The 21066-nt window shown below is 48.7% G+C and overlaps 1 protein-coding gene across 6 annotated transcripts in view; it reads right to left on the bottom strand.

Annotated features, from left to right (window-relative positions):
* ITCH (itchy E3 ubiquitin protein ligase) overlaps nucleotides 1–21066 on the bottom strand; it is a 340605-nt gene that overhangs the window by 72547 nt on the left and 246992 nt on the right. For all 6 annotated transcript variants that reach the window (XM_029614662.1, XM_029614667.1, XM_029614661.1 and 3 more), the window contains one exon: nucleotides 5783–5855. In XM_029614662.1, the coding sequence (XP_029470522.1) occupies nucleotides 5783–5855 (73 nt within the window). The remainder of the gene's footprint in view (nucleotides 1–5782; nucleotides 5856–21066) is intronic.

Below are 21066 nucleotides of genomic sequence, written 5' to 3' on the forward strand. Positions count from 1 at the left end.
GACTGCTATTGTTTGTACTGTATAATGTGGAAATTCAATAAATATAATTCACAAAAAAAAACCAACTTGCTTCTAGGACATCCCATTCCAGGTCTATCAAATCCTGGATGGCTTCCAGTACTGGAAAATAGCAAAAGGTTTTCTGTAGGGAAATCAGAATGGAATTCTTCTTTAATTCTGCCATAGAGTCTGCCCCAGGAATTCCCAGCATCTTCAGGGTCTGGGAAACCAGGGCTGGCAATTCGTCTCCCTTGGAAAAACCATAACATGGTCCGCTATGGTTCTAACCCAGGGGGATATCCCCATCTTCCAAGGAATCTGGATCCTGCTCTTCGTCCGTCCATCCGGATCCCTGCCAGGGATACCCTTGGTGAGTCGAGGCATGCCTCGAGTTCTGCCGATAGGGCTGGCAGAGGGAGGGCTTACCGGCTGAGGTTCCATCCAGACAAGGGCAAGTGAGGTAGCAGACTACGCCTGTATGAAAGCTTGAAGGTCTTGAAAGAATTCCACTGAAGAGAAGGTGGCTGGGTCCATGCCTAGCCCAGGAGGTACTTGGGTAGGTGCCACAAATTCCCTCTGCTATGGATGACCCAGTCCTGAGTTTTCTCAAATCCGGGGTACTTCCGATTAAGACTGTGGCTGACCCATCCTCTGAATGAGAGAAGCCAGACTTAGGAAAGTCCCGGGAGGCCAACTCTCCCTGGGCTTCCTCACAATGCTGACATAATCAAGAATCCAGGTCAAACTGTGCAGCCCTAATATGACAAGCAGCGCAGAGAGAAAGATGCTTATGTTTCTTTGCTGCCAGAGCCATTGGTGACGGTAACAGTGTTCAGACGGCTCGCGCTTAAAATTTTATGCCCCCAAATTATTAACTAACATGCATCTGTTCTTCTTTTCTCATTTGTGCTACGAGTAATTTCACCTCTGGAATGAATGTGGGATACACTCACCTATTAAGCGCTCAAAGGTGCTTTCCCTTTTGAAGAAAAAAATCGACACTGGTGGCGTATTTGCAGGAGGCTCACCTCTCTGATGTTGAATATGCCAAGCTGCGTCGGGACTGGGTGGGGGAGGTTCGGTTCACCTCTGCCTTGTCGAAGTCAGCGGGAGTGGCGATCTTGGTCAGCAAGCGGCTTCCTTTGCAAATTACTAAGGAAATCGCAGATCCCCAAGGCTGCTACCTGATTTTGATCACCGAATTACATGGCCGGGTGGTTGTCTTGTGCAATGTCTATGCCCCTAACACATATAGCCCCAACTTTTTCAGAGGACTTTACTCTCATTTACTCCCATATTTAACGGATACCATAATAGTTGGGGGTGATTTTAATACCATTCGGGATCCGAGACTAGATGCCTCCCAGTCCAGATGACGTGAACCGGGCATGGGTCGGGGCCCTACATTTTTGGAACTTTCTTTGCACTTGCTGGACGCGTGGCGCACCCTGCATCCGATGGATTGCGATTTTACTCATGTCTCGAGGGCGCACGCGACCTTTTCGCGGATTGATTATTTCCTGGTCAGTAGTACTGCTTTTCCGCTGATATATGAGGTGGATATTGAGGACATTGTGATCTCTGATCATGCCCCAATTTGGGTAGATTTCCAATTTTTGGGCGTTCAGCCCTCCACCCGGCTCTGGCGCTATCCTTATTTTTTGACCCAGGATACACAGTTTCGGGATTACCTGCGGGCGAAGTGGGTTGATTATGCTAAGCTTAATCAGGCCCATGTCTCACAACCAGCTTTGTTCTGGTACACTGCATTGGCAGTACTGAGAGGTGATTTTATAGCCAACATAGCCCGGCGACGGAAGGTTCTTATGGCCTGGATTGGCCACTGTTGGAAACAGGATGCTGGGCTTGATGGACCCTTGGTCTGACCCAGTATGGCATTTTCTTATGTTCTTAAGGTACTTGATCGCCGCATTCTGCTGCTTAGCGCAGTTGCGCAAGGCGCGAGCGCACTTAGCTGCTTCAGAGACCGATCCAGCCCGGGCTGAGTACTTAGCCCTTCAATCGGCCCTGAATTCTCTTTTACATCAGCGGGCCAAAAAATGCTTTCTGTATTATCAGTTTCATCTCTATGAACACAATAATAAAGTGGGGCGGATGATGTCCAACCTGATTCGCTCGAACCGAGTGAGTAGGTCCATCCCGGCGTTGCGCTGATCCCCTACTGTGGTGACCCTTGGATATTTCCTCTATCTTACAGGGATTCAGAAATTTTTACTCTGCGCTGTACTGCTCGGGGGGGGGGGGGGGGGGGGGGGGGGAATGCTGAGGCCTGTGAAGAGTTTTGCTCATCCTTACCTCTTCCTAGTTTGACACGCAATCAAAAGATAATGCTCAATCAGCCCATCACGGAGGCTGAGGTGCGACTGGGGATTCAGCGCTCCCGCTGCTCTGGGGCCCGATGGTTACACGGCGGAATTTTTTAAACTTCTCGTGGATCAGGTGGTGGGCCCCCTGGCTTCTGGATTCTCAGAATTGGTGGATCGGGGCTCCTTCCCCGTTCAGGAAAATTTGGCGCTCATTACTCTTATTCCTAAGGCGGGCAAAGACTCCCTGTTTCCTGAATCTTATCGGCCGATATCACTACTAAATTTCAACCATAAATTATTGGCTAAGATATTGGCCAGCAGGTTGGCTACTATTCTGCCCACCCTTATTGCCGATCGCCAGGTTGGCTTTGTCCGCCAATGGTATGCTATTGCAAGTATCAGGCGGATATTGACTGCTATGACGATTTGCCAACAAATGGCCACCCCCTATCTGATCATTAGTTTTGATGCGGAAAAGGCATTAGACCGGGTGGAGTGGCAATACCTCTTTTATATTTTACAAAGAATGGGTTTTGAGGGTTTTTTTTCTCAGGCTCTCCGGATGCTGTACACGGAACCCCGGGCAGTCATACTCGCTAATGGCACGCGCTCGGAGCCCTTTGGGGTAACACGGGGTACGCGTCAGGGCTGTCCCTTGTTCCCCCCTGTTTATTCTGCAATTGGAGCCGCTTCTGCTAGCGATCCAACAGTGTCGCGAAATTTGGGGGGCTCGCCCGAGTCCAAATATTTTTAAAAGTGTGGCCTTTGCAGATCTTTTAGTTTTCATTTCTGAGCCTCAGGCCTCCTTGCCTCCTTTGCTGCGGCTGATAGAGACTTTCGTGAGTTTTTCCGGACTGCTTTTAAATGCGTCTAAGTCCTCTGCATTAGCTTTTCCGCCTACTTTACAGGCCCAGTGGCCGGATTCCTTTCCCTTGCAAGGGGCGGTGACTCACCTACGGTATTTAGGGGTTAACCTTCCTGCTGACTCGGAGCGAGTATATGAGGCCAACATCCCAACCCTATTGCAAACTACGATGGATACTTTGGCTACCTGGTGCAATTTCCCCCTTTCCTTATATGTGGTAAATTAGTTTATAGAAAATGATCATTTTGCTGAAGTGGCTTTATGTGTTGCAAAATTTATCCCTTCTTCTGAAACAGAGAGACCTTACCCGGATGGATGGCGCTTTTAGGCGGTTTATTTGGGGGAGGGGGAAATCCCAGCTCCCTCTTTCATGGTTGAAGATGAAATGGGGATTGGGCGGGCTAGGGGCCCCTAATTTGGCCCCTTACAATTTGGCCTGCAATTTGAGAGTTATCAGGGACTGGTTCATGGGCGAGCCGGTTTACACACCTTTGCCCACGGATGCGGCTTTGATGGCTCCCTTAGCTCCCACCTATGTAGTACAGTGCAACCTGGAACATCTCCCATCATTCCCTTGCACAAACAGCACTCATGAGGCCGCTTCGGCAAACATGGAGGCGAATGACCATGTTGCTGCGAGTTCCAGCACTCTGTGCCCATTTTTTCCCCGATATCTGGAAATGGTGAGTTTACCCAGAGTTTTCAGTCCACTAGTTTTTGGGTTTGGGAGGCCAAAGGCATCACTTCCCTGGGTCATTTACTAACTATGGAAGGAGTGACTCTCTCTTTTACAGAATTTCAAGCTCTTTACGGTCTGGGGACAGCACACGCCTTCCCTTACCTGCAGGTTGGGCATTATATATGGGCTTTAGCTGATGAGTCTAAATCCCCTTCCGTGTTTCATGCCCTGGATCAAGTGTTTCAGTTTGAGCACGCTAAGGCCCCTTCCTTATCCGATTATAAATATGTGTGTAAACGCTCTGAGGTCAACCTGTGCGCAGTTCTGGAATCTCGCTGGAACCGAGTCGGGACTTTGTTGTTACTAAGTCTATTTTACACATGTGTTTTCGGCGCATAGCCAGGATCTCGGTGAATACATCCTATAGGAAGTTGCAATTTAAATTTTTGAGTCGAGCCTATGTCTCGCCACAAAGGGCACATCAGCTAACTATTGCTCCTTCGGCGCTGTGTGCCCACTGTACCCTCGTCACCAGTACCCTGTCCCATGTTTTCTGGACGTGTGTGCCCCGGCACAGTGTTTTTGGAGGCGAGTGGTGGATTACATGGCCGACCTTCTAGATGTGGCCTTTCCTGTCACTCCCCTATGGCTCCTATTTGGATGCATCTCCCCGGTTAGTCTCTGGGATCCTGGCTTGCGCTTGCTCTTACGTAAAGCTTGCTTGGTGGGGAAGAAAGTGATTCTCTCTGTGTGGAGATCTCCAGATAAGCCGTCCTTCTGGAAATGGAGAAATTGTTTTCATGTTGTGATGAATATGGAATGTTTGGCGTCCCGGACATCCCCACGTCACAAACGATGATTTTTAGCAGTATGGCAACCGTACATTCAGTCACTCCCACACTGTTAGGACGCCGTCACTTTGCTAAGGACACTAGCAGTGGAGAATCGTGGCTTATCTGCTAAGACTCAATGGGTTGGGGAAATTGGGGGGGGGGGGGGGGGGGGGAGTAGTCACCGCCATGCTTGGTTTCCTGCACCCGCTGCCTTTCAGCTGCTTCAGCAGCAAAGTTCACGCCAGGAAATGGCTACCGGACCAAAGTACGCCTCTGAGGGATCTCGGAAATCACCTCAGGAATTCTCAACTGGGGGAGGGACCTTTAGGTATCACCACAAGAAAGCGGGGCTCAATCTTTTCTCCAATTTAAAAGTAGAATTTCTTCTTCCAAAAGGTACAGTGAGCCCCTTAGGGAAAGCATGTCCGCATCTGCTGGAGACGGAGAAATACTGAAGGGCTGAGGTCACTGCAGGAGTGTTTCTAGGGTGACATCAGCTTTGAAACCTGACTGTCTCCATCTGCTGGCAGGGGAGCATAAACCCATTGGTCCTGAGTCCATCTGGTTACATGCTAGGAAACAGGATAATTTTCTTCTGACGTCATGAATACTTTCAAATCAGTAGGCAATCAACCATTCCAAAAAGACTAGGAACATCCACGGAGGGGAATGAGGGTATTCTAGTAGCGCATATTCAAACAGGATTTCATAGAACCTTAAACACTGCTGGCAGTGTAGTCATTCAGACAAGATGGCAAATTTCCAAACTTACATTCTAAATTTATGGAAAATTCAGTACATAGGCCTAAATTTCTGGCATTTTCTAGTTGCCTAAGGCAACTCAACTTACCTGTGGTATTATTCAAGTTATAATCTTTAGCTGCTATCACCTTAAACCTATCCAAAGTGATTGGCCTGATGGTTCAGTGGTGCTCCTACAGACCTCTTTGGCAAACCTCTATGGCAAACCAAGGCTGACAATGTTATGAATGATAGTTTAGATCCCAATCACAACTTGCTTGTTTGGTGTAAACCAAATACACTTCCAAAAATGAGTTGAAAGCTAAATTTTCTTTACCTGACACCAAAACTTGAAATACTGGACCTTTGCCTTGAAGTCCCGCACGTAGGCTATTTGGGGTCCATTATCTCTGAAAATAGGATAAAGAAAATAGAAATCCACTGAAACTTTACTATAATTCATACAAAATCACAGATGAAAACTAAATGACAACTAAGACTACTTAATTAACCTTGGATTGTTACCCAGGGAAGAAAGCAGAGTTGCTTACCTGTAACAGGACAGCAAGATATTAGTCCAGACACATGGGTGACATCAGATGGAGCCTGGCATGGACCTTTCATCTCAAAGAATCTAGAACTTTCAAACATGCCCTACTGAGCATGTGCAACTGTAGTCATCACCCTGCCCCCTAGACAGAATCCCTAGTCCATAATATAGCTAATACATGGAGAAACCATCTCCCAGGGGAGGTGGGTGGGTTTCGTGAGGACTAACATCCTGTTATCCTCGAGAACACCTGTTACAGATAAGCAACTCTGCTTTTTCCCAGGACAAGCAGGATGGTAGTCCTCACACATGGGTATATCCCTAGCTATAGGCTGTCCGAGCAGGACAAAGTGGGAAACCGCACAGTGTTGAAGCACTACCCTTCTTCCTTTTGTCTGTGAGGCAGCGAACTCACCAGGGATCCAGGCTGGAGAAGAGTTTGGGTTCTACAAAGAAAAACCACAGAAATGACAGACACAAAACCCTCATGTGTAGCGGGGACGCCTAAGTCAGAGGAGTGATGAGAATACAAGCAGAAGCATACTCCGCATCATGGAAAACATTACAAGCAGGGTTTTGAATCAGTAACCCTGACAATGAAGTAGGCCTAGAACCTCCTGGGTACAGGAAAAAGCCTAGAGATGTAAACAAGTGAAGGATCTTGCATGAAGTCCACACAGTTTCCTCTGGTGTTAGAAGACAACCAAATACCCAATTGGGGCCCGAGAACTCTCCAGAAAGAAACTGCAGTCCACTGACACCCGGAGGACAAAATGTCTCTGCAGAAGTGTGGCCATGTGTGATTGATAGGCACAGTGTGCAGAAAAGCCCAAGAAACGCTTGGAAAATAATCAGCAACAATGGCAGGGCCTGAGACAGATCCTACATGCCAAAGCATCAGACTTAGCTGACCATGCAGGACAGCGTCAAGAGTTTCAGGAAATAAACGTCAACCCCTGAATAGATCACTAGCCCAACTCCTGAGCAGGGAGAGAAGTTAGGCCTGAAGCTCACCCACACTAAACCCTTTGAAGGGCAGGGCTATCCATCCTGTCTACAGAATCGGTCATGTGAGAAGGAAGGCACTTTGGGGAACCTAAGAAGAAAGAAATGCTAAAGGCAGTATCGGCCAGAGCCTGGCAAAAATATAGGGAAAAACGTGGTGTATCTTTCCCTGCAAGTATACACTTATACCACACGAATGCCTTACCTTTTCCTTCCCTCCACCAGACCTCCCAAATGGAAATTTGAGGGAGTGAGAACACAAGGAGGCAGAACGCTGGACTACCAGGTAAGTCCAAGTTACTAGGTGGTACATCCCATCCCCAAGCAAATAACCCACTGCCAATTCCAATAGGGAGTTACCCACCGAGACAGAGCCCTCAGCCTGCTTGGAACAGCTGAAACAGAGTGAATTCCCTAAGGAAGAAATCCAGAAATACTCCAAGAGACAGGAAGCTGGGTTGCTGCAAGTGCAACCCCTGTCAAACAGGATTTCTTCACCGGCTTGGAAACACTAATGGTACCAGGGCAGGGCCAGGGCGATCTTGAAACAGGTTGCCAAGAACCTAGCTTATGTATTAATAGACCAGCCATGACTGCAAATACTTCTCCCAAGGAAGCATGAGGTCCAGTAATGGAACAATAGTTGCATGAACCAGGACTCTCCTGTCTGCAGACAGGGTTATCTCTAAAATGGGGAAGTACAGCTTGCAAGCCACAGCAACCAAGAGCAGCACCTCTGCTGCATGGTCCCTTGTCCACCAACTCCCTCAGCCATTGATATGGTGATAAGTTGAAAGGCATAATTACCAATTGGATTGACTAGAACCCTCCTCACTGAGGTAAGGTACCGCAGGTGAGAATAACTCGACAGAACGGCCCACTGAGATCAGCAGGTACCAGATGATTCCTGGATGGGAGAAACCCTTAAGGTTCAGCTGGGAGCTACTCTGGAATGGCTCATTTGTGAAATAGACCTGCTGTGCTTTAGAATGACCTAAGAAGAATGCTACCACTTGACAGACTCTTGGAGCTTGTGAGGAACAGAGAGTAACCACCAATCAGAAGCGGTGACATCCCTTCCCTGGGAATGAAAAACGAGGGACACCCCTTGTGGGGGGTGGACAATCGGGCGTCCAGAGGGGAACCCATAAGAGTTGCCCTTGAACCCAGTCGAATCTCCCCTTCTTGAAGGGAGAGGAGTAATGGGAATCGGGAACTCCCGATCCCAAAAACCTTTCAACTCTCCCACTGAGAGTTGAGTTACAAAGGAAAATTGGTTCTTACCTGCTAATTTTTTTTCCTGTAGTACCATGGATCAGTCCAGACAGTGGGTTGAGCCTCCTGTCCAGAAGATGGAGACAGAGAAAAACTGAAAAGGGTATCCTATATCAGGACAGAGCCTACCCTGCATCCCTTCAGTATAAACGATATCAAAGCAGAACCCCAATGTACAAATGAACCAGAGTAAGATCAAGCAAGTAACAGCACGTTAACAATCAAATGAAACCGAAGGTTCGAAAGGTAAGTAGACGCTCTTACATAGGAGACAGTATAATGAGTACCTCCGGTGCCTTGTAATTCAAGTAGAGAGAAAACAATTCCAGATCCTGTGAAAGAAAACATTTGAGCGGACAATTACGAGCAGACATATCAAGGAGGGAGTCTGGACTGATCCGTGGTACTACAGGAACGAAAATTAGCAGGTAAGTACCAGTTTTCCTTTCCCTGTACGTGGACTCTGCAGGAGCAGAGTTGGGATGTGCCCGAGCCGGAGAGGAGCTTCCTTCGAGAGGTTCACCAGATCCGCGAATCACCGCCGCCGAGGCTACTCCGGTGCTACGAGAATGACAGGCCCCTTGTGTAGTCCTATCTTTCTGAGAACCTTTCCCACCAAAGATCAAGGTGAGACCAGTTAGAGGAGAACATCATGGGGCTAAGGAAGAACCAGGGCATCAACCCCTGTGGAACAGAGCTCCCATTGGCAATGGAAGAATCCGGAAGCTTTCGAATTGCTCAGATTGGCCATCAGATCTAGATGTGGGACCCCATACCTGTGCACAATGAGATCCATTGACCCATCCACTGTCCAGGATCTAGACACTGCCGGCTGAGAAAGGCGTCTTGGACATTCTCAGTTTCCGCTAAGTGGGAGGCTGCCAGCCGATCCAGGTGACGTTCCACCAAGATGAGCAGCTTGCCAGCTTCCGAGGCCACCGGACGACTCCTGGTGCCCCCCTATTACCGTGGGGTTATGATCGGAGAGGACTCGAACTGGCTTGTGATGAATCAGTGGAAGAAAGACCATAAGTGCCAGACGGACCGCCCGTGCCTCCAGGTGAGTAATGTGCCAGCGGGATAGCGCCGAGAACCAGTAGCCCTGCTCAGACTGAGCTTGACACCCCGCTTCGTCGTCACAATCATCCTCCGAGGAGTTTGCAAAGGCCTCCCTTTCAAAATGTGGACGGGGAAGACCACCACTGAATGTCGGCGATGGTAGCATCGGAGAGCGGCAGGAGCATTGGAATGCTCCTCAGAGACTGGCTTCCAGTGTGACAGCAAGGCTTTCTGTAAAGGACACCCAAGTGTAAAAAAATCCAAGGAACCAAGTGTATAGTGGAAGCCATAGAGCAGAGTACCCGGAGATAGTCCCAGGCCGTGGGAGCCGAGAGAGACATTAGTTGTTGCACTTAATCCATGAGCTTGAGCGCCCGGGCCACGGGCAAGAACACTTTGTCCACGTGGGTGTCGAATCGGGCTCCCAGAAATTCTAGAAACTGGGAGGGCTTGAGGCAGCTCTCGGGGACGTAGACTATCCAGGCAAGGGAGAAGAGAACAGATAGAACTCGGTTGACCGGTGTCATGCACAGTTCCTCAGACTTCGCTTGGAGCAGCACGTCATCCAGGGACAGATGGACCAGGACTCCCTCCTGCAGGAGGAAGGCTGCCATCACCACCATCACTTTGGTGAACGTGCGAGGCGCGGTGGCAAGATCGAACGGGAGCACCCAAAACTGTCCAGAGTGTGGAAACGAAGGAACCTTTGGTGTTTCTGTCGGATCGGGCTGTGAAGGTAGGCGCCCATGAGATCCAGAGAAGCAAGGTATTCGCCCTGCGAACTGCCGCTATGTCCACCCTCAAGGTCTCCAGGCGAACATGGGGGGACCGTGAGGGCCCTGCTGACCCCCTTGAGATCCAGGAGTGGCCGGAAAAAGCCGTCCTTTTCGGAGACGACGAAGGAGATAGAGCACTGGATGGGTCCCTGCTCATGTTGGGGAAGCGGGACTATGGCACCAAGGGACAAAGTCTGTCGAGCGTCTGGCACACTGTTGGACGCTTCCACAGTCCGCAGGGAGAGGCTAAATAGAGGTCCGGGCGAACCCAAACAACTACTAAAACGTAGCCCCATTCGATCATCTGGAGGACCCACTGATCTGACGATATCTTGGCACATGCCTCGAGAAATAGGGACAGACGACCTCTTAAGTCTGGAACGGAGGAATGGGCTGACCTCATCCCGCTGCGAGGGCTTGGAATCGGGGCCCTGGTGGGTGGTGTCACAGAAGGATGCTTACCCCTAGAGGCGGTATGTCACTGAAACATCACCCCGGGGCCTGGATCCGCGTTGGCCACGTAAGCGAGAGCATGACAGAACGAACGACCTGGACCGTTTGGGGCGGTCCTCCGGCAGTTTATGCATCTTATTTGTCACCCCAGGATTGAATAAGCTGTTTCAGGTCCTCACCAAAAAGCAACTTACCCTGGCAGGGGAGAGCCACCAACAGCGCTATCGAAGCGGAGTCCGCAGCCCAATTTCTCAGCCCGAGAAGGCGTCTGGCAGATAACACAGGAACCATGGCTCTCGGGTACACCTGGAGAAGATCGGAAAAGGCACCAGCCCCATATGCGATCGCGCCTTCCAGACTTTCTGCCTGTTCCGCCTCTGCAGATGGGAGGTCCTGGGTGCTAAGTAATTGCTGAACCCACCTGAGGCTTGCCCGCTGTATGAGACTGTTACAGACTGACGCCCGGACTTCCAGCACCAGAACATCAAAGACCCTCTTGAGGAGGCGCTACATCTTCCTATCCTGCAAAACCTGCAATGCCGTGGACCCCACCAAGGGAATGGAGGTACGCTTGGTGACTGCGGACACTGAAGCATAAACCTTAGGCACGTTCAGCATCTCCAGGCACTAAGGAAAAGTGCACGGTGGAGCCCTAAGCCCTGCCAGGACCGGGTCCACGGTGTGAGAAAGCGAATGAGTAGGGGGCTCCTCTGGGGGAACATCAATTCCCAGTTCGACCAGTACAAAGGGATGGAGTGGTTTCAGCTCCTCCCTTTGGACCAGCCGCAGGACCCTTGGATCATCGCCATCAGCCAGCAGGCCTGGAGGAACCAGGTCCGCATCAGGACCCGCCTCCGGCATGGGAGATGGGTCCGGGGAATCCGTAACGCTTGAGAAGGCCTTGACCGTAGTGAGAATAGGGGCCCTAGGGCCTGTCCCGTGCCCACCCAAAGAATCTTAGCCGGGGGGGGGGGGGGGGGGTGGGCTGGGGAGGGATTAAAGTCTACCACCAAACCAGACAGCAATGGTTTATACAACAATAAAGTCAGGGAGACCATGGTGCTAAACCTTGCTAGGCACGGGGGTAGGGGAAGGACCGTGGAGGGGGGGGGGGTTTTTAAAAAACTGGATCCGGAGACCCCATGGGACTGAAATCGGGCAGCGAGGGGTTAAGATTCGGATCTGCAGGGCTTGAATTAGCATTCAGCTCTGTCAACAAAATGGCCACTGTTCCCGCGGGTTTTCGCGTGGGAGCCATCCTAGGAGCGCATCTCACGGCCCGAGTCCGAACCGGAGAATTATTTACTGCCCCGGAGGGTCCCTCCCCTCCGGGGAGACCTGCAGTGCAAAGCCTGTTGCGGGAGAGCCGTGATTCAGGCTCCCCGCCAGCGAGATAGGCAGACAAATGCAGCAAACCTCCGTGGGAGGGGGGCACCCCGCTCGAGCCACAAGGAGAAACCGGCAGTGCCTGGCTGAGCATGAGCTGAAGCCAGGGAACGAACCCTTTTTCGCTCCTTCCCCAGAAGGTGAATATAAAGCTGCCGATTGCCTGTAAGTCTGCTTGAGAGAAATTAATCTCTTTTTTTTTTTTATTTGGTATGAGCTGTAGAACATTTTAGTCAAAGAGGGGAGCGCAAGCACCTCCTTGCAAAGGAACCCAGATGGGTGCAGACTATGCAGAGAAAAGGGGGAGGGACTGGACCACCAGTATCACCCCTGCAGCCAGGCTCTAGGTCACCGGGAAGTGGGTCCCAGGCTGAATAAACTGAATAATCTGAATAATCAAGGGGACAAGTCCCCCCTGAGACCCAGTAAGAGCAAGGAGACCAACAAGTCTCACTTTAAAACTTTATTTTTATTTTTTTTTAATTGAAATAACAATATTTGCTTGATCCAGAATCAACCCAGTGGGAAGAAGAAGAGAAAGGAGTCCCGAAGGAGCAAAAAGAGAGAAAACTAGGGAACCGCAGGTTCTACTGTCTGAATCTGCTGGAGACAGAGAAATACTAAAGGGATGCAGGGTAGGCTCTGTCCTGATATAGGATACCCTTTTCAGTTTTTCTCTGTCTCCATCTGCTGGACAGGAGGCTCAACCCACTGTCTGGACTGATCCGGGTACGTACAGGGAATCACTGATCGCTGAGGTTCAGAAGCGACCAATCCACCACAGGCAGCTACCCACAGATGGGGTAGGTCACAGTAATTATTTTATTTATTTATTTATTTTATTTAATTTCTTTTCCTATACCGATGCTCAAGACTAGGTCTTATCGTACCGGTTTACAATGTAACTGAGGGGAAACCAATTAACATCAAGGTAGAAAGTAAAGTTACATTAAACAGGGAGCATAAAACCTGGGCAATGGAAGACAGTGCAGAGTTTAAACTGAGCAACAATTAGAGAGAGATAAATATATAAATCAACAAAAACTGTAAGATACAAAAACATAGGTTGGTCCTAGGCAGTTATTAGCCTGGTATGTCCAGAGGGAGAAGGAAAGGGTGAGGTTGGGTGGGGGGAAGGGATTGGGGAGGGGTGGGGAGTGAGAGTCAGTGATGGTTGAGGAGATCCTTCAGCGGTAGGCTTCTGCGAAAAGCCAGGTTTTCAATTTCTTTCTGAAAGTTGAATGGCATTGTTCTTGGCGTAAGTCTTGTGGAAGTGAATTCCAATGTAGTGGACCTGCTGTTGAAAGAGCTCGCTTGTGAATAGTGTTGTGGACCGATGATTTGTTGGGGGGGGCCTTGAGCGAACCTTTGTAGGCAGTTCTGATCGGTCTTGCGGAAGTATGTAATTCGAGTGGGAAGGTGAGTTGGAGAGTGGATTGCTGGTAGACTGATTTGTGGATGATGGTGAGAGCCTTGAAAAGTATTCTATATTGGATGGGCAGCCAGTGTAGAATTTTTAGTATTGGTGTGATATGGTCCTTGCGACGAGTGTTTGTAAGGATCCTAGCCGCTGCGTTTTGCAGCATCTGAAGAGGTTTGGTGGACGAAGCAGGCAGACCAAGTAATAGAGCATTACAATAGTCGATCTTTGAAAACAGTATGGCTTGAAGCACCGAACGGAAATCCTTGAAGTGTAAGAGTGGTCTAAGTTGCTTCAGGACCTGTAGCTTGAAGAAGCATTCTTTGGTTGTGGCGTTAATGAATTTTTTGAAATTCATTCTAGAGTCAAGGGTGGCCCCAAGATCTCTGACCTGGTTTGCTAATGGGATGCTAGCATTATTTGCGAGGGGGTTGTTGTCACAAGGGGAGATAACCAGTAGTTCCGTTTTGGAAGTATTTAGGACCAAATTGAGACTCGAGAGCAGAAGGTTGATGGCGTGTAAGCAGTTGTTCCAGAAATTTAGAGTAGAGATGGGGTCTGAAATAGGGATTATGATTTGTACATCGTCCGCGTATATAAAGTGGGTGAGATTGAGACTATTGAGTAGCTGGCATAAAGGGAGTAGATATATATTGAACAGGGTAGGGGAAAGAGACGAACCCTGAGGTACACCTTGGTTTGATGGAATGGAGTGAGATTCTTTGTCATTTATTTTGACTTTGTAGTGTCTGTTGTTCAGAAAGGATGTGAACCAGAGCAGTGCAGAGCCGGATATGCCTATTTCCATTAAGCGGTTAATGAGGATATTGTGGTTTACCGTGTCGAACGCGGCAGAGATGTCGAGAAGGGCTAGCAGGTAAGATTGTCCCTTGTCAAGGCCCATCAGGATGTTGTCCGTTAGAGAAAGAAGGAGGGATTCTGTGTTTAGGCGCTTCCTGAATCCGAATTGAGAGGGGTAGAGAATATTGTGGGAGTCCAGGTAGTCTGTGAGTCGGATGTTGACAAGCTTTTCCATTAGCTTGGCTATAAAAGGTAGGTTTGCAATGGGGCGGAAGTTTGCAGGGTCGGCTGGGTCCAGGTTGGGTTTTTTAAGTAAGGGTTTAAGTGAAGCAATTTTTAAGGAGTCCGGGACCGATCCTTGATTGAGGGAGCAATTTATGATGTCCGCCAGCGGTTTAGCAATGGTGTTAGGGATGGTGAGAAGCAGTTTGGTCGGTATTTGGTCCAGAGGATGAGTGGAAGGTTTCATTTTCTTGATTATTGATTCAATTTCCAGGGAGGATGTCTGTTCCAGAATTTCTAGTGACGGTCTGTGGATATTTGGTGGAGGGTTATTAGTTGCGAGGCTTAATGGTTGCGAAGGGTTTGGAGCCATGTTAGTTGAAGCCAGGGGGGCAAGAAGGTTTTTGATTTTGTTATCAAAAAAGATAGCCAACTCTGTAGATTTGTTCTGGGCTTCTTCTTCTGGGATGGTGAGGGGCATAGGTGTGGTAAGGGCAGCTACATATGAGAACAGAGTTTTAGGGTCATATAAGAAGCCGTGTATTTTTTTGGCGTAGAAATCTCGTTTGGTGCGGGTAATGGATGTCCTATAGTAGCTCATTGCAGTTTTGTACGAAGCAAGTGAGGAAGGGGAGGAATCTTTCCGCCAGCGTTGTTCTTTGTGTTGTAGATCCTGTTTGAGTTTCCTTAGTTCGGTTGAGAACCAGGGTTTCTTGTTCGTGCGGGCTGGGTTGATAACTTTTGTTGTTACAGGGCAAATTCTGTTAGCTACTGAGTGTGTAATAGTTTGCCAGGAGTTCATAGCGGTATCCGCATCTGAGAAGTCCAGTTTAATTAGTTCTTCGGCCAGGCTGTTGTTGAGAGTGTCCATGGAACAGGGTTTCCTGAACTGGATCGAGGATTTAGTAACAATAGGGGTCAATTTTTGTTGTATATATAATTTTGTAGTTATCATCGAGTGATCTGACCAGGGGATGGGAGAGCATGAAGGAGGGGTGATGGGCGAGATGGTTTCGTTAGTGAATATCAGGTCAAGCGTGTGGCCTGCCTTGTGTGTGGGGTTGTTTATAATTTGTTTGAATCCCATAGCCTGGAGAGAAAGGAGAAGAGCTTCGCAATTAGATGATAGGGTAGGGGAGTCAACATGGATGTTGAAATCTCCTAAGATAATAGCCGGTGAGTTAGTGTTGATGTGTTTGGCTATGGTTTCGATGAGTGGAGAAGGGTCGGATTCTAGGAGCCCCGGGGGGGCGTAAATAAGGCAGACTTGAAGCTGGGAGGATTTGAATAGTCCGATTTCTAATTTGGTCGTCGATTTGAAGGCTTGTTGGGACAGTCTCAGTTCTTTTTTAGCTATTAACATTATTCCACCCCCTCTTTTTTTAGGTCTGGGGATAGAGAAGATGTCATATTGTTGTGTTGGCAACTGGTTAATAATGGCGGTGTCTGTGTTTTTTAGCCATGTTTCTGTAATGGCACAGATGTCCGGTTGGGTGTCCAGGAGGAGGTCGTTGAGCAAATGAGATTTTTTTGAGAGCGACTGGGAGTTGAAAAGGGTTAAGGTGATTAGAGATAATCCTAGGAATTGTGTTAGAGGGGAGATCATGATTGGAATCAGGGATCTCTTTGATCGTGGATTGAGCACGGGTGTATTCGCTCTGTGGGAGAGTAGGTGAGGGATGATCTGAATGGGGAAAGTTTGTAGCATGCTGTCTTTTTATGGAGAAATTGCAGGTGGATAAGATTGTTGGATGACTACTGGGTGTTGGAGTGGCTTGATGAGTGCTAGATGCTGGATTGACTAGACGAGTGCTGGTTGCTGGAGTGACTGGATGAGTGCTGCTGGAGACTGGATGTGCTGCTGGAGGCTGAATGGGTGCTGCTGGAGACTGGATGAGTGCTGCTTGAGACTGGATGAGTGCTGCTGGAGGCTGAATGAGTGCTGCTGGAGACTGGATGTGCTGCTGGAGACTGGATGAGTGCTGCTGGAGATGGAAAAGCTCCAGCAAAAACAGTTCATTGACTGCTCCTGCTATTCCCTGGCCTCCCAGGAGATGCAGAGATTAAAATAATCAAGGCTTCGACTCAGAGATAAACATGCCAGGGACAGAACTTCAGGGGCTTCCCCACAAAAGGGGTTTGTGACACAAGAGGGGGGTCGAAAGACATATTCCTCTTCCAAGGGAGAAGACTCCTGGCACTACCCTCCTGGTGTCTACTCTTCTTAGGGTTTGATCAGGTCCATCCTGTGGCACACAACCTGTTGTACTCACCATGAGGGACATAGATACAGATACACCCATACAGCAGAGGGCAACTGGAAAAAAAAAAAAAAAGAGCCCTCCGCTGTAAAAACACGCTGAACAGTACTCATACAGTGGTATCCACTTGCTAGAGTGAGTGGCAACATGTTGCCAAAAGTCAAACAGTGTGTGATGACGCCTTCCCTGCCAGTGCTCCCCAGCACTTGTGGTGCAATACCATCGAGGAAACAGAGACCATGACATGTTGATGGCAGAATCTTGGCTTGGCTGAAAACTGCACAAACAGGGAGAATGCCACTTGCCATCTGCTACCGAAATATAAATAGATAATAACAACTGCTAAAAAAAAAGTAAAGCAGTTATCTATTTTATTTGTTCTATCCTCCTATTGCTCAAATAAACTTACTTTACTAAATACCTGGAACCGTGATGTACTGAATCAAAATTATTTGTGACTCTGTGTAGGGAATAAGCTCCTGGGTTCAAGTCCCCCAGGTATAATCCCAGTAATTGTATCTGTTTATATTGGGTAATCCCCCGATGTAATCCTGTGTGCACACAGGTGATAAGCCCCTCAGGTAGCACCCAGTGTAGGCCTCAGGAGATTAGCCCCTCAGGTCAGAGCCCCTGGGCAGAATACCAGTGTGCACGGTCTGAACCCGTAACACATTCCTCATCGGTGCCCAGAGGAACAGATGACTGCCAGTGCCATTGACTGTTCCCCTCGGCTCACCTATCCGTCTGAGGACATAGATGCTGGGAACTTGATGGCATCCCTCACCAGCAGCAATGGCTGACTAAGCCTCGCTAGTGCTCATTAACACCAATAATAAACAAATCCAGGCAGGGCCTCTGATGCCTGCAGACTGCAGTGGCTCAAGGCTGCCCCCCACCCCCCCCCCGAGATCATCAGCATCCATGATGCCTGATAGCCATAGGCCAGAGATGGGACAGCACAATGCCCCTCAGTGCTCCGTCGGGGCACCGCCAAGACACCAGACTACTACGCCAGTATGCCTCATCATACCAGGGTGATCTTGAGTAAAGGGCGACCCTGGCACTTGATCCATTCACGCCAAAGTCCCTGCTGCTCGAGGGATTCAGTGGCACTCGAGGACTCCCAAAAGCCCTAGTGGTCGACAGCTGAGGAGACAATCAGGGCCCAATGGCCTCCATGGTGGCCCCACACCACGATGGCAGAGGGCATTGATGGCATCGAGGCAGATCCGCATCGTGAAGGCAACAAGGCCACACACCTTGACAGCCCCAAGGCCACATCCCTCGCCAAGGCATCTATGGTATAGATCAGAGCTTTCCAAAGTGTGTGTCGGGACACATTAGTGTGTCTCCTGTAGTGTGGAGGTGTGTCGCCCGGTCCACAGGGCCGGCGGAAGCAGGGAACTATAGCAGGAAGATCGGCGGGCAGTGGTGGAGCTTACATCACCACGACCCGAAGAAAAGGGTCACGTTCACTCCTCCTCCTTCCTGCCTGTGCAGCCCTGGAAGAAAAACGTTGCCGGAGCCGCGTGGGCAGGAAGGAGGAGGAGCATCTGCTGCGTACAGAAGAAGAGCAGCATTAATGGGCCGTTGCGGATCCCACGTCGCGACGGCCCGAGAAGAGGAGGAAACCCGATAGCAGGGCCACTGCGGATCCCACGTCGCGGCAGCCCTAGAAGAGGAGGAAACCCGATAGCAGGGCCGCTGCAGATCCCATGTCACGGCCAGGGAAGATCAGGGCCTCTGAAGAGCCCATCCTTCGGCAACCCGTGCAGAGGGACAGCATGTGCCAGTGAGAGCCTGTGCTTGAGCAAGAGAGCATGTAGGAGTGAGAGAGCCTGTGTGTGTGAGAGTGAGACAGCATGTGCACGAGAGAGACAGTATGTATGTATGTATGAGAGAGAGGCATGTGAGAGTGAGAGCTGTGGATGTGTGAGATTGCATGTGAGTGAGAGCCTGTGTGTGTGAGAATGTGTGAGATAGCATGTGAGAATGAGAACCTGATTGTGTGTTTGAGGGAAGACAGATGGAGAGAAAAGAAATAGAAAAAAAGACCCTGTAAAAGGAATTGGCAAAAAAACAAGAAAGGAAAGGTGGAAAAAATAGCCTGTGACCAACCGATTAGAAAACTAAGATCAGACAGCAAAGGTAAAAAAAAAATTACTTTTTAGTGATTGGCACATGTAATCTTTGGGAATGTGCAAGAGTAGCACTTTCTCTATGCCGATCTCACAATGTACGAGATCAGCATGGAGGAACTGGAAGCCTGCAAATATTTATTATGAGATAGGTTGTGTTGTGAAACATTTTTTTTATGTATATATTTAAGGAAACATACATAAATTGTTGAAATACATTTTGTTCGTTTAACCTTTAACTTCTGGTTTGCTGGTAGACAATTACTGTGTCACGAAATTATGTTTGTCTAAAAAGTGTGTCACCAACATGAAAAGTTTGGAAAGCTCTGGTATAGATGGAACTGAGGCATCCATGGGATGGGTCTGCCACCTTGAAACCCCAGGCCTAGAGTCCACAAATGCCTACGGCACAGAAGTCCCTTACAGCATCGAGGGTAGTCAGGCATCTCGATGGCATCGAGGGCACCCCGACAGCATCAAAGGTGACCACCAAGCTCAATGGCAGTCCTGGTCCCTGACATGGTTCTGACATTGATGCGTCAGATTAACAGTGCGCTGGTTACAGAAGTGCACGGCATCGAAAATGCAGCAGTAAGCTACTTGGCCAGGCTCCAGCACATCCTCTCTCCCAGGGAGACTGCACTGCCATCACTGGCAAGCAGGAGGAGAGGCTATATCATCCAGGGCTCCTGCTCTTGGAAACTAGTTCCTTTGGATGTACGAGGGATGAGTTCTCCCTCCCACAGGAACGGTATTGGTCCTCGATCTCTTCACTGTCTGACCTCCATCGATGTCGATCAAATGGTGAAACGACATGGAACTCCTGGCCGGGTAAAACTCAGGCGTGTCCCCAGGCTCAACAGCCTACACCGATCACCCACGACTGCACTCAGTCAGTCCTACCAACACGGGACAAGATACAAAAACAGAACGAGCAAGAAGACGACACAAACTAAATTGCAGATGCAGTAAAGTTATCTACATACACACACACACATACACTTTTTTTTTTTAAAAGGAAGAAATAGACTCTGCCAGACATGCAGCTGACAGACAGAGGAGAGAGGAAAAAGAGAAGGAAAAATAAACTACCATTAGGTAATGGAAACAGAACAGCTGCAGCTCTAGAAAAAAAAAATCACTTACAAAGAATGTAAGGAAGAAAGCAAAGCTGAATACCGTGAGCACACAGCTCCCACGACCACACGGCTCTGCGGAAAAAAAAAAGGAAACTAGGGATTCTGCCTAGGGGGCAGGGTGATGGCAACAGCTGCACATGCTCAGTAGGGCATGTCTGAAAGTTCTAGACTGAGATCAAAGCTCTGTGATTGGCTCCATCTGATGATGTCACCCATGTGTGAGGACTACCATCCAGCTTGTCCTCAGAGAATGCTCTAATTAATGGTTAATTTGAAAAACTGGGCGTCAGGACTTGCATCCTATTTCTTCTGTTAAGTGATTGATGCATTATATGTTACAAAGATGGTGGTAGATATTTGGAACAGCCTCCCAGTGGAAGTGGTGGAGATAAAAACAGTATCTGAATTAAAGAAAGAACTGGATAAATACAAGATTATCTCTAAGGAAGTGATGAGAATTATAATGCTAAATTAATTGGATGGATGGGCCATATGGTCTTTTTCTGCCATCATGTTTCTATGCTTCTAATTCTGACAAGTTTGCGGTAACCACTGTGTATGTGGAATTTAGGCTCTCCCTGGCCCTCCCTTTATCAAGAAATTATAAGATATATCTTTCCAACTTTTATTCCTAACGCACACACTCACAGGGATGAACATAGCCCTGTGTGCACTAGTTCTAACCCTATGGTAATTGGAAAAAGGAGTTTGCCCCTGTAACAGTGTAACATCCTTTCCAGGGAAGGCCTCACTGATAATTATTTATTGAATTTAAGTACCACTTGTAAAAAGGAAAATTGGTTCTTACTTGCTAATTTTCGTTCCTGTAGTACCATGGATCAGTCCAGACTGCTGGGTTATGCCTCCTTTCTAGCAGATGGAGACAGAGAAAAACTTGAAGGGCACCTCTCTAAACCCAGTGTGCCACCTGTGCCTCTTCAGTAATAAGAATATCAAAGCAGATTAGAACAATAGAATACCAATAGGTAGATCAAGCAAGGATCCAATTAACAGCAACTATAACTATATACAGGGCCGGCGGAAGCACTAGGCGAACTAGGCGGTCGCCTAGGGCGCCAGCTTCCCGGGGGCGGCACTGCCCCGGTAAAATTAAGAGAGCCGCGCTTTCAAGCATG

Source organism: Rhinatrema bivittatum, chromosome 8 (assembly GCF_901001135.1).
Source record: "Rhinatrema bivittatum chromosome 8, aRhiBiv1.1, whole genome shotgun sequence".
NCBI lineage: Eukaryota > Metazoa > Chordata > Amphibia > Gymnophiona > Rhinatrematidae > Rhinatrema > Rhinatrema bivittatum.